General features: G+C 41.5%; 1 protein-coding gene across 10 annotated transcripts in view; it reads right to left on the bottom strand.

The window, feature by feature from the left end:
- The window catches only part of tns1b (tensin 1b), a 319,315-nt gene that overhangs the window by 32,011 nt on the left and 273,046 nt on the right, over positions 1-14,258 (bottom strand). For 9 of the 10 annotated variants that reach the window (XM_041806332.1, XM_041806324.1, XM_041806327.1 and 6 more), the window contains 2 exons: positions 3,440-4,900; positions 1,025-1,105 (listed from right to left, as the gene is read on the bottom strand). In XM_041806332.1, coding sequence (XP_041662266.1) covers positions 1,025-1,105; positions 3,440-4,900 — 1,542 coding nt within the window. The remainder of the gene's footprint in view (positions 1-1,024; positions 1,106-3,439; positions 4,901-14,258) is intronic. The other variant, XM_041806328.1, reaches the window with a different exon arrangement.

The following is a 14,258-nucleotide window of genomic DNA, read 5'->3' on the forward strand; positions in this document are numbered from 1 at the left end:
AACTACAGTGAGATATTAAGTAGCCGCAGTGACTTATTTTACATCACTGTAGCTGCTGGGAGACTTTGCATCGGCTTAATCAAAGTTTGCCGAATGGAACAATAAAACATGCACATAATGCAATTTTAAAATATCAGCGCTCCTAGAATGGACCTTAGTAGCATTGTGATGAATGCATTAATGCCTAAAGCTGAAACTTTGGTCAATATTACCTGGTAAGTTAAACATCATAATGAGTATGGATAAGAACTTCTCTCCAATCCACAACAACACTGTAACATTTAAATGCGATGTTGTTGCCTCACTAACTACGAGACCGCCCTAAACAGAACAATCCTGTTGTCGCTGGTGTGGTCTGTCTTGCAGTAGGGACATTAAGTTTAAAGTATGTTTCTAACAAGGACTGTGGTCCCTCTCTTAGATTCAGAGTCCCTTGTCCTGGCTTTGTAAATCTTCAAAACAGCACAAAAGAAAAAAAAAAGCAGCCTTGAATGAGGCCAGTGTATCCTGGCTGCTGTATTGTTCCCTTAGTTTGGCGAAATGGATCTTGTGACATGCACTCTCCTGGCAAAGGACAGAGCCTCCTTTGTGCTTTCACTGTCTCCTTGTGAAACTTTAACATTATCCAATCTGTTCTTTTTTTCAGCGCCACTGTCGAGGTAAATCTCGACCTTGAGGGAAAGAACTTAAACTCTGAACAAACATGAATTAGAGGTAAGGATGTATGCAGACAGGAATCAGTGGTTAGTTTGATGATGATGATGCTCAGCAAACTCAATGATGACAGAGAAGAACGTGTTGTGTATAAAAAGGAGGAAGCGAAAGAAAAAGACAAAATGAGCAGCTGTAGACGGGGCTGTTAATCATAAACAGGAAATGAGAACTCATTAAATGCAAACCAAAGCCCACCACACACAGAGGCAAAACAGATGCAGACTTGAACTCGGTTTGTAGGAACACTCAAAAAAAAAGGGATTTATCCTTATTTTACAAGTGTTCCTTCAGACAGGAGGGGAGAACCAACCGGAGAGGGAGTGAGAACGGCGGTGCTCAGACTGAGAAGAGGTCATGCTCGGGATGACTCTCTGGGTACGAGCCGAGTATTCTGGGTAAAAAGATGGATGATGAGAGAGAAAGAAAGATGAAGCAAACTAAAAGGTAAAATTGGAGATGAAGTCCTGCTTATGGGGGAAAGGCTGTGATAGAAATAACAGATTAGAGCAAAATTTGCACATGAGAACAACTTATTCACATGTAAAGAGCTTTAAACTGAGCAGAAAACCGCCTTCTGATGTTTGTTATCAGAGGGACTCGGCTATCATTCTTCTTTATGTTGACTTTCCTGCTCTTCCAGATCTAATGTGCTTATCAAGGGACAGTCAACCTACTGAACTGGAGCGAAAACTTCCTGTTTGAGCCTGAGTGCTGAGGACTGATGATGTGACATCCAGGAAACAGGATGAGAACAGCAATATTTTCCAAAAAGGATTCATGTATACAGTACAGAGCTGTTATCACCAACATAAATGATGAATATATGTTCCATCCTGCATTATCACCTCTGAAAACATAACCCACAATTGGAACATTAAATAACACATTTGCTCCATTGATAAACCATGGCCTGGACAGCAGTGGAAAGGCCAATAGTGAAGGAACATGTACTGTTACAATCCCTCTGGCCATGTGGTAGAAAACTTCATAGTGGTGTTTCCCCATTTTGGCAAGAACAGATAAAGATGTAGAGACTGAAGCAGCCTTTAAGATACTGTAAGTGTCCATAATAGCATTTATCTTATATTCAGGTGCATCAAAAATATTACTATACAGTAAAAAAATATTTCCCCTTTAATTTTAATTAGAGTGAAACTTTTTCAACTTGTATTACAAAAGTGAAATATTTCAGGCCTTCTTTTGTTTAGTCTTAATGATTACAGCTCATGAAAATCAAAACTGTGGTATTTCGAAGTATTATGATACTATATGACCAATCAGAAAGGAATTAATAACAGATATTCTGACACTCTAAAATTCATATTTATTCACATATTCAACACTTCGTTGAGGCTCCTTTTGCATGAATTATCACATCAATGTGGTGTGAGGAAATCAGTCTGCGGCACTTCTTAGGATGCTTTGATAGAAGTCTGAGCTTCAGGTCAGGCCGTTTGTTTGGCCCATCAAGATAAAGTCGGTTACATAGGGCGCCACATTTAATAGGTGCTGCCCAGAGGCTGACATTCCTTCAGGATGGGAGTCATGCCACTATTCGATCACATGGCTTAGATGGGACTGGTCAGTCTGACGAGGCAAAATGTATGTACACATATTCAGCTAATCAATTTGGGGGGCAGGAGTAAAAAAATGGGGGTAGGTGGGATGGGAGCAAGACTTATTCTACTGGGAGTGGGATGGTATGGGATTTCTGATTTCTGGTTTGGGAATAGGTCAGGATGGGTTTATGTCTGAGGGAGTGGGATAGGACAGGAATGAAAATCATCTTCCATGCCACTCTCTAGTGCTGTTGGGACCCCTGAATATTTTGAATGAAGCACAAACGTAACAGATTGTCAACTTCTGAGCATCTTACCCCAACCTCTGTGCAATTTAGTCCAGTCTCTCTCTCAAAACAAAAATCCTATGCAAACACTAGTGAGTAAACTCTACTTACTTTCTCCTAGGTGATGATGAAGTGCTGGAATCTCACCAGCTGCCTGCCATTAGCCCCCATAGCTGTTGACTGCTGTGTCTTTGCCGTAATGTTCTTTAATCAAATGTAAACAACGATGAAGTGATAGCACTGGTAGCATCTTGTAGGAATGGTCAAATTTAGCACTATTTTGATCTAGAAAGTGAGTGGTCCAGAGGCTACGTTATGTTAGGTTATGTTTGCATATAACCAAAGCATTACAGCTATGTTTATGATGTTCGGCACAGGAATACAGACGTTAACCTGCAAAGAGCGCCAGAGGCCAGTGGTGCTAACACTGCTAGCATTAGCCACATTCAGCAAACCAATTTTGCAGTTATGGTTTGATGTTTGCTTACTGTTACAGTGTGAAGCTGAATTACAAAATGTGCTTTCTTGATGTCTGATTTGTGGACTAAATGCAGTTATCATTTGCATTTAATCAGATGTGAAATTATTCACCTAGGAACATCACCAATCTCCATAAAGCTTGTCAGCAGAAAGAAGCGTAAAGTAAACTGAAATGGCCTGGTAGACCACAAAGATTGAAACTAAAAAGGCTTGAAATATTTCACTTTATGAGTGAAATATAAATTTAAATTAAATTATGGGGGGAAAACGAACTTTCCACAGTATTCTGGTTATTTGAGAAGCACCTGTGTAGGAAATCAAAATAGTTAAAGCTGCTAAAGAGACCAATGAAAGTAAGATTAAAAATATGTGAAACCTTAATGAAATAATCCCTCTTACCAGCAACTCTTTGGGCCACCAGACCTTCAACGTTGAAGACTTCATCTGTATCACCTTCTCTTGACAGGGGTGTTTCTGAAGGGATTCTCACAGGCTCCGAGGACTCTGAAGACTGGGGTAATGTGCTTGGTGGGCAGGTGTTGATGGGCTTGGGCTGGATATGACCAGTTACTGCTGGGGCCTCTTGCGAGGAAGGGCAGCTTCCGGCCACTTCAGATGTATATCTCAGAGATCCCTGAACAGGTGCGGGCTCTGGAGTACTGGGCTTTCCAGGTGACATTTGAGCTGTGTGAATTGCTGCCTCTGGTGTGTAGGAGGGCCTGGTTTGGTTCTGGGAGAAGGACGGCTGAGTGGTCACTACAACATTGTTTTCCCTTAGTGGAGCACTTTGGGACTTTGGCACCTGTGAACGGCCCGGTTCCAGGTCCAGCATGAGGAGATTGAGGGTTTCGATAGATTGCTCGATTTCTTGCTGGGAGGCACTGTGGCGATGGGGGAACTGTGGGAGGCTGTGGTGGCTGGGCATCACTGCTACAGAGGGAGGTGGGCTAAAAGTGAGACCTTCAGTCACTGGCTCCTCAGGTACCCCAAACTGCTGCCAAACGTTGAGTCCACGCTGGACGGCGTCCCTGCTGCTGGTGGTGCGGGCGGGAGCTGGAGGCATTGACTTTGGCTCCGCACCAAATGACTGAGAGCGGTACAAGTCGCCATTCTGTGTGGCAATGTAATCACCCGAGGAGGGAGCTGAATCACTTTGGGTCAAAGTGACAGGTTTGTCAGATGTGACAGTCTGTCGCTGGACGGTTTCCAGAGGCTTTTCTGGGACGCTGCGCTCTAAATACGGCACATGGTCCTGGCCGTTGATTAGTGACTCAGACTGGTAATAAAGATCTGCTGGAGTAGCACGACCATCCGTGGAGGAGAACGTCCCCAGACTGTCCACGCTGTTGCCCTCTTGACTGGTTGGCAGCTCATCGTCTAGAATGTCTGTCTCACGATCAATGCTACCGTGCCCATTTACATGGACCTGTGCCGGCACGAGGTGAAGCATCCCTCCAGCAGCAGAGGTTGGAGATGACAGGTAGCCCTGTCGATGCATGGGCCCCTCTAATCCACTCAGCAGCTGCTCCAGCTCTTGTTTCTCTTGAGGACTGATTGGTTGTTGAGCAGGCAGGGTCTGAGGATGGACTGAGTGAATCTCTTCACCTAGGGGAACATGCGCCTGGCTCACTGTGGAAGGCTGAGGGGCTGCTGTGGCTTCATCAGTTCGGTCAGTTTTGATAGAGGCAGTAGAGTTTCCTGAGTCGCTGCTTACTGATAAGGCATGGTCAACTGCAGGTAGGGCGTGCTCAACAGCAGTGGGTGGGAGGCCGTTCGCTGTGACTGTTCCTTCGACAGATTCCTTTTTGCGAACTTTGGCGTAGAGGCTGCCATCCAGGGGCCCTTGGGTGTGGATGACTTCTGAAACAAACAAGCACAACAGAATTTATGAGATACAATGCCAAGCAAAAGCTTCCTACAATCACTCAAGTAGTTTTAAGGCCATATGTTTAAACATTTTAGAAGTAATCATCTCAAACAGACAGGATTTATAAAGAAATTTAAAACAAAAAGCCAGGAACTCCTAAAAAGAGAGGGTATCACAGGAATGTGTGGACATGAACAAAACAGCAGCAGTTAAATGAAATACTGGCTCATGTCCACCTACCCTGCCAGCCTCAGGAAATGAGCAGAGCCTGTGGCATGTACTGTGGAAAAAACGATGAAATCACAGGAGCCTGCCTTGCACTTTCTCAAGTCAATTGAATTAGAGTGTGCCACCTGAGAAATACTTGTATAAGACAAGATCAATCAGTCCATTTGATTTGCATCACCCCCAGAAGGCTGAACAAATAAATAAAATCAGCATGCAGAATATGTGTTCAGTCATTGGATGGACAGCAAAACATACACCTTACTGTACATGCATGCCCAAGCAGCCTAACTTGACACTATCACAACACTCCACTACAAAGGGACACAGGGTGACCCAATCGGAAGACTTTAGTCGTCATAGGAAAACTGGCCTCTCTGTGAAAGGAAGGCCTGGAGGCTTTTCCTGGCTTCTTTCATTGAAAGCAAAACAAAAGCTTAGCTGACGAAATCACAATGACATCACATAACATAACAAAGACAAATCTCTAACATCACTTTGATGGCTCATTCCTTTTATACCGCTCATTTCAGTTCTTAAGACACCGTATAACCCATGATGAGGCACGTCCTCACACATAATCAGATTCTTCAGCTGGTAAAGGAGCTGCACAAAGGAGCCATTTGTGTCCCTGTAAGTTATAGATATCTCTATCTCAGCTTTAGTGAATACGGGGCTCTGTAGTGGAGCTTGGTGGGCGTACACAAGCTGGGTACAGCAAGGTCTCCTTGGCTGGCCGGCGTCAACTTGCCAAGGGAAAGAGGCATCGAAGGGTCTTTGTTGTCATGCGGTTTTTGGGGACAAATCTTGAAGTTGCAAAGTGCAAAAACTCAAGCTTATGCTTTCTACTGATCTGTTAGTGAGTTTAAAGTGGTTAATAAGAAGCTATGGTGGCTTATAGCTGAAGCAGGCAAATAATAATCTGTTACAGTATTAATGCTGGTCTGGCTGGCCACACACTAGATGATTTTCAAATCTTGAATGATTTCAAACCTTTTTTTTGATCTGGAAATCCTCTGACCACACATGCTAGATCAGTGATTATTGCATTTTGTTTCTTTTTTTTTTTTTTTGCCCTAAGCACACCTAAAATCAAGTCCAAACCTCAAGGCAAACCATATTCATATGCATGCCATATTAAGCACATGATACTGTATCTTTAGCATATGGTTATAAAATTTCCCATGGCACACCTAAACTTATCTCAAGGTACACCAGCTTTCCCTTTCACACAATTTGAGAACCACTGCACGGGACCAGTGGTTCTCAACTGATCAGACATAAGGACCCACCATCATCTCCTTTGGAAAAATTGCAAACCACCCATTTTTTTTTTTAAATATCCAACCACTCAAATTTATTCAATAAAAAATGTTGTAGTTTGGGCCTTAAAGGAAAAAGAAGATTTAAAAGCATATCATTACAGAGGGAGGTGCGTGCATACAACTCATTTTACTCAATTTTCCCCAGTCATTTGGTTGGAAGTCAGTAATTTCTTGAGGAATTTCCACTTATCTTGGAAAAACCAAGGAGATACAATGGTAGAAATCTTGAGACATATACTAAAAATTAATTTTCATCATAAAAATATAGATGTGTTTATTTACTGTATATCCACATTGGGCTCTGGTACATGGACTTTTTTTTACATTTTTTTTCTCTTGGCACACATTCACAACCCCCTTTTTGGTCCAGACTCCCCAGTTGAGAACCATCACACTAGACAACTTTGCAAGGCTGTAAGACCAAACAGCTGTCGTCTTCAGTAACAATCTTACAGAAAAGATTCCCCCCACACAAGATCTCACAGGAGTTTGAGATCAAATTTGACTTCAGAACAAAACAAACATGGAGGACGATCAAAGACTTCAGCCGTCTGTCCTCATGTGCATTACAGCTACAGCAAAGATTAAAAAAAGGCACAAAGAAATTGGAGTTAAATCACATCAGAGATTGAGGTATAGTTGTGTTTTTGTTGCAAACCATTAAAGTGTGTAACATCAGGTTTGTGACATGGGTACTCCGTCAAAGGCAGTCTGACCTTGATTAGCAAATATCCAGCATGTTTGAAACAGGGATGCATGTGATTAGCTGGCAAAGTGGCTAAATCTTCATCCTTGTGTTGTTGATACCAGAAGTACAAGGTTAAACTAATTATTAACATTCAGGCCCTCAATCCTGGTCAAACACTCCATCTAAACTGTAATGCAGCAAGTAGCCACTGTAGTTGTTCTGAAAGACTACTGCCAAAATGCTCTTTTTTCCCATATAAACAACTGCTACATGCTATAGCACTTATAGCATTGGAGCAGTGTGGTGAAGCTCTATTTTGATCCATAAAATGGGAATAAAGTTCTCTAAAGGCTGCATTAGCTTATACTCACGCATAACTCAAATATTGTGTGACTGGCTAGCACTGCTAATGTTAGCCACATATGCAAACCAACTTTGCACCATTAAGGTGCCACATTGTTAAACTGTTGCAGAGTGAAGTTGGTTTGCAGAACACATACTATATTGCCAAAAGTATTCCCTCACCCACCTAAATGATTGAAATCAGGTGTTCCAATCACTGCCATGGCTACAGGTGTATAAAATCAAGCACCTAGGCATGCAGACTGTTTCTACAAACATTTGTGAAAGAATGGGTCGCTCTCAGGAACTCAGTGAATTCCAGTGTGGTACTGTGATAGGATGCCACCTGCGCAACAAGTCCAGTTGTGAAATTTCCTCACTCCTAAATATTACAAAGTCAACTGTCAGTGGTATTATAACAAAGTGGAAGTGATTGGGAACGACAGCAACTCAGCCATGAAGTGGTAGGCCACGTAAAATGACGGAGCAGGGTCAGCGGACGCTGAGGCGCATAGTGCGCAGAGGTCGCCAACTTTCTGCAAAATCAATTGCTACAGACCTCCAAACTTCATGTGGCCTTCAGATTAGCTCAAGAACAGTGCGTAGAGAGTTTCATGGAATGGGTTTCCATGGCCGAGCAGCGTATCCAAGCCTTACATCACCAAGTGCAATGCAAAGCGTCAGATGCAGCGGTGTAAAGCACGCCGCCACTGGACTCTAGAGCAGTGGAGACGTGTTCTCTGGAGTGATCGTGGGATCGTGCCTCTCCATTCTCTGGCAATCTGATGGACGAGTCTGGGTTTGGCGGTTGCCAGGAGAATGGTACTTGTCTGACTGCACTGTGCCAAGTGTAAAGTTGTAAAGTTTGGTGGAGGGGGGATTACGGTGTGGGGTTGTTTTTCAGGAGCTGGGCTTGGCCCTTAGTTCCAGTGAAAGGAACTCTGAATGCTTCAGCATACCAAGAGATTTTGGACAATTCCATGTTCCCAACTTTGTGGGAGCAGTTTGGGCATGGCCCCTTCCTATTCCAACATGACTGTGCACCAGTGCACAAGACATGGATGAGAGAGTTTGGTGTGGATGAACTTGACTGGACTGCACAGAGTCCTGATCTCAACCCGATATAACACCTTTGGGATGAATTAGAGCGGAGACTGAGATCCAGTCCAAATAATTGCGTATACACCACAAACTTGATGATTATGTGGAAAAAATCATCATTTACGATGAACCTTGACTCAGGATATGTCCCTTAGATTGCTAGAGGGGGAAAAATCTGGCCTTAAGTTGGGCTTAAAATCACGTAGTATGTTGGTTGTAGGTACCAGTGTCAAGTATAAGTGATTATATTTGTAGCCATAAAACACGGCATTATTTGAGCAGGTCAACGGTGGTGGTGATGTCTGCAGTTTGGCACTTCTTGATTGCCAAAAGAGGGGGTGAGGACCCTCTGATGATGATAAATCAAACTTACAAATAGTTTTAAGAACTGCACTAGAATTATTTAGTAGTCATATTTGTAAGCAATATGAGTAAGAACACTCAAGTCAGACCTTGCACTTGAATAAATGTCATATTTGTGCATCGATGCATGAACCAATGTAACTTTCATGGTAACGACAGCTTATACAGACCATAAGGCAGAATCCAGGTCTAAATTTACTCCAATGTTCAGATTTTAATAGCTGTTTATGAGAATCCCCCTCATAGTTAATGTTGCTCCCACCAAAAATGAAGCTGCTAAGACAGGAGTCTCCAAATTAAGTCATCATAACATATTTATTTAGCACATGAAACTGCTAAAGTATCAAGTTAGGGCCTGTGGATGCATTCCCGTCCACATGAGTGCACACACTTTTAAAGCATCAGTTGATAAACATAGACATAAGTCGTGAAAGCAGAGCTCCTCAACCTTTCTCTGTTTCATTACTGTTATAATCACACGCTAAGTGGCTTAATATGAGTCAGGATCAGTCACAAATGTCAGCTGGATTTTTATCCTAATCTACAATAAATTAGAAAATCACCAGTCAAAGCTTTGTCAAAATAAACAGCTCCTCCACAGATGGAGGCTCCCCTACCTGTGTTAGCAGTAGATGACCGTATAGTCCCAATCTAAGCTGAGAAAATCCCTGCAGAGAAGCCCTTTGGATGGGACATGAGGGATACCAGCAGGAGTTGGGGGAGTATGTTTTGGCTGGTGTTCCTTCTCCTCCTCTCTTGAATAGCTGTCTGGGCAGATCGGGACAGCTACTGCTGCTGCTTGCTGCTCAGTGGCTCTCTCTGTTCTGAAGGCTGTCCCTGCTGTGTGAACGCATGTGGGAGGTCTATCACAACACCCTGTTTGACTGTATATCAGGGCGGAGGGGGATTAGAGGCTATTCAAAATCGGGGTTTCACAGAATGACATCAGTCTCTATAGGCTAGCCTTTCTTGGGGTGCAGAGTGGGACAAGCTTCCACAGCCAAAATAAAAGGTCTTACTCTTGACAGAAATGCACTCAGAGACTTGTTTGAGGCTTGTTTATACAAAAGATGACAAATATAAAATGTCAAACTTAAATATTTGTTCCATAGACACATGCACTCAGCTGCCCCTTCTAAGCTTTAGTCCACTGGTGTTGAAAACACTCGTAATGGAAAGAGCTACTTGGTCCAACAACAGTCATTTAACAAGCTCTATTGAAGCTAGGAAGCAAGGCAAAAACTCCACCCTGCTGCAGTCAGATGGAGAAAACAGAAGAGCTTAGCAAGTCAAAAATAGAAAGAGGCTGTGAGTGGCCTGATATGATGTGAGAATCAGAAAGGCTCTTTATATTTTTTGGTAATTATTATAAAGTGATCAATATACTAGAGTTAGATTCAGATGATTTGCAGTAAATGTTCACTGAAATTAAAGGATGGTTCGCCCATGCACTCAGGATGTCTAATCACATTTTTGGATACAGTCATAATTTATGTTTTGCTATAGCACCTGGTTTAGTGGTTGGCCAGTCTACTTCGCTTTGTAGCACATTGAAACATCCTACAAGTGGCGATGTAACCTGATAGATGAAGCAGAAAAGTCATCCTTATTCAGACAACATGCTTTTGCTGACTTCGTGCAGCAGAGCAGTACAAAAACCTTCCAGGAAGCAATGCAACAAGTATCCTACACCAACAACTTAATTGCACAATGTTCTTGTTCTTATTCCTTGCTCTTTCTGTGTTAAGATGCATTCAGTTATGCTGTCAACTTAATGCAATCTATGTTTCACATTTTGTTCTGCCTTCTTTTCCTTCTTTTTAATATTTTTTCTGTTAATACAATATTGTGGCAAACGACCCCATAGTGTGTGACAACCATCCTGGTGATGGGGTTGGTTGTCACAAAGTGACAATTAACTCTAAGTTTCAATGAGTCGAAAAAAAAGAGGGATAAACATGTCAAGCTAACATCTTCAGTTTTAATTTAATGTAGGAATGACTATTGATGGATGAGTAAAAAGTATGACAACCAACCCAGTTTTCCCCTTTGCCACCTCATTCAGTCAGATAACTAGATCTCAACACAGATTTAAACAATGAATTTAGGGATGCATGTTATAATCAGCATATCGACAACTGGTGTATCAGCAGTGAATATCAGCTATACGTATGAATAAGTTTGTGAAGTTTTAGACCATCAGACCAATGTAAGATGTCTTTTTCTTTGTCCATCCTCATTCTTTGTGCTTTGTTGCTTTTAAGGACTAAAGTTTTAAGTCTGAACCACATTAATATATCAGTCTAAATTAATTTGCAAATATTGGTATATCATATATCAGCAAAAATCCAATATTGTGAGAACCAGTTTAGCTCAGTGGGTAGAACAGGCGCTCATTTACTGAGGTTATCTTTCTCAGCACACTGGTCGCGGGATCGGTTCCCAGTCTCGTGTTTGGTTCACATCCTTCCCTACTCTCTCTCCACATGTTTCCTGTCTCTCTGTCAAATTATTAAAAACATCTTGAAATAAAAATAAAAACAATATTGTGCATCCTGAATCGAATTGATTGTTTTAACTACCAGGATTCTCAAATCATCAATACATGATTCTTGACCGGGCCATCACTTGACTCATATTGCTAACAAAGTCTCTCCTTTGTCCCCGTCCAGTCCAACCTCCTTTGCCTCTTATTATTCTTACCCCGATGATTATGATAATGACTGAAAAGTGACCTGCTCTTCTTCTTTACTCATCCCCCTCTAACCTGCTCATGTCTTCACTTTTAAGATGACGTGACTGATGAGCGATCCACAGAATCCCCATTTGTAAAACAGGAAATCCAATCTGTCACTTTACACTTGTGAGGCTCTTTATGGCGAGCGGACTATTTATGTTGAGACCGCTTCTGTGTTGAGTGCTATGTCTGCTGCTGTTTTTGATTTGGCTGAAATGAATATGCGTAAGGCTCTACAAATAACCTTTGACGGCATTCCTTCACTGTATGTGTGTGTGTGTGTGTGTGTGTGTGTGCATGTTTGTGTTCTTAAATGCTCTCCAGGAGGTAAATACTTGCTCTGTGATCCCAGGCACATTAGTCAGAGCAGAATGTCTGCGATCCCGACCCCAGAGCCCTTACAAATTAGACACCAGCAGGAGAGAGGGAACCATCTCTGACCCGTCTGGTATGACTAATTGGTCGTGTCATTGCATCCTCTTTGTGGAGTTTATCATGAAGTGCTGTGGGAAGCAGCATCAGACAGTCAGACATTTATATAAATATGGGCATTATGATGCAGTAGGGTGCATTATGCAAATGAAGAGGTAGAAAGGGCATGACACCTTTAAACAAAACTTATTTCTACAAAATAGAAAGTGTTGTAGATGGGGGAGCGTCTGCAGATATTTTGAGGTTCTGCAGACCAGATGGTGCAACTTCATGACCTCTTGATCTTCACACTTTGAGCTCTGACCCCTGCAGCAATAGATCCCCCCTTTTACAGCGGAAATAGCATGTTTTTCCTCTAGCTTACATGGGCAAACAGCATGTGCAACTCTGCCTGTGAATGCATGCATTCGTCTGAGTGTGTGTGGGCATTCCAAAACAGTTGGGGGTCTAAAAGTGTGACTTTAAAACAGGCGATGATGAAACTTTTTCTCAGAAAGTCCCCTCATGACTTGACACCTAAACTAGGAATAGCCAGACAAAAAATAGAGTGAGGGTTTTTCATTGAATAAACCCAAGAGAATAAAGGCCTCTGTATCTGCTGGAAGGGGTCAAAGCATTTGTAAGTAAAGTCTGGTGCCATATTTAATGAAAGTTAATGGGTAAACTATTGATTTGGCAACAAAGGGTAGCTTTACTGTATGTGGGGACTCAAGGACAGCGATTAAAGTAACAACGTGGCCTTGTAAATGATCTACACAAGAGGCTGCTACATCTCGCAAACAGGATTATTTTGACTTGTGAACATAAGAGAAGACTAATGAAATAGGAGTCAACAGAGACATCAGAGAGCATAGCAGAGCCAAACATTAAGAGTACAACAGTGGTTACTATGCAACTCACTCATTGGCTCTGTTTAAATGGTGCTTCTGTTTCATTACCCACGCCGATGAAATCGGCAGGGGGTTATGTAAAGGGTTCCGTATCTTTGTTTCTTTGTTTGTATGTGCACAAGAAAACTCGAGAACGGAAAGTCGGATCTTCACCAAACTTTCAGGGAATATTGGGATAGTGACAGGGAAGAATCGATTAGATTTTGGTGATGATCCGCGCACCCGTTCATTTCTTTTTTAGACTTCGAATTTTGAACACCATAGTAATCAATGGGAGCGTGAGTTCCTCGGTGGCGCTGCTTAGGCGTGGGTCTGCCGCCTCAGATGACCATTCTAGTTTATGAATAATTTTAAAGGAAAAATGTGACACACTGAATCAGCCTTACAATTGAATATTGTTTAAACTAGGGCTGTCAAGATTAATTGTATTTACCTCAATCAGTTAAGGTCCACAATTAGTGCACTTTTTAATCACAATTAATTTCATGATTCATTCAACACACTTTGGCCAAGTCATTGCAGTGTCTCCCCGCTGCCACATTAATGTAACATAAGTCCACCACTGCTCCTTGAACCACATTTTGCATTGCAATCAATTTGTGTGGACAGTGGGATTTTTAGGCACTCCAATAATCCTTACTGTGCAGGACTGGCACTGTAATTTTTTAATAATTTCAGCATTTAAAATCTTTTTTTTTTTTTTTTTTAAGAAAAATAATTTCTTATATCTTTTACTATCTGCCAATCATTCATTCTGTAAAAATTCAGTCAATGTAATTCAGTTCTTTCTGTAACTGTGGTTATGAAATATTTTACAGTGGGATTTTACAGCTATAACTAGAAAAATTGCATAGTATATAAATGTATTGTTGTGCATCCAGCTTGATTTTGGCTCCCTTTTTTATGTTTTTCATTTTTCATACTGCATATTGTTTGGGATTTCTCACAGTCTTGGACTGCAAAAAATGCCATATTGTAAAATTATTTTAAACCTTTTGTCCACTAACCTTGATAAGTAGGCAAAAATGCCTAAAGATACACATGTATACTGTGTAAAAATGTTAATTTTTTATCTTGTCATATAAATGCCATAGGAAAGCCAGAACATGTCATTTCAATACTTTTATGAGTAAATATACAAAATTGTCTAAATTTCTCTCTCTTGAGATGACGATATATTCATCTAATCTTATTTTTTGTTTGACATTTTAAATAATATTTTTGTTTTATCCTTTTAGATATTAGGGT

The sequence above is a fragment of the Cheilinus undulatus genome, linkage group 15 (assembly GCF_018320785.1).
Source record: "Cheilinus undulatus linkage group 15, ASM1832078v1, whole genome shotgun sequence".
Lineage (NCBI taxonomy): Eukaryota > Metazoa > Chordata > Actinopteri > Labriformes > Labridae > Cheilinus > Cheilinus undulatus.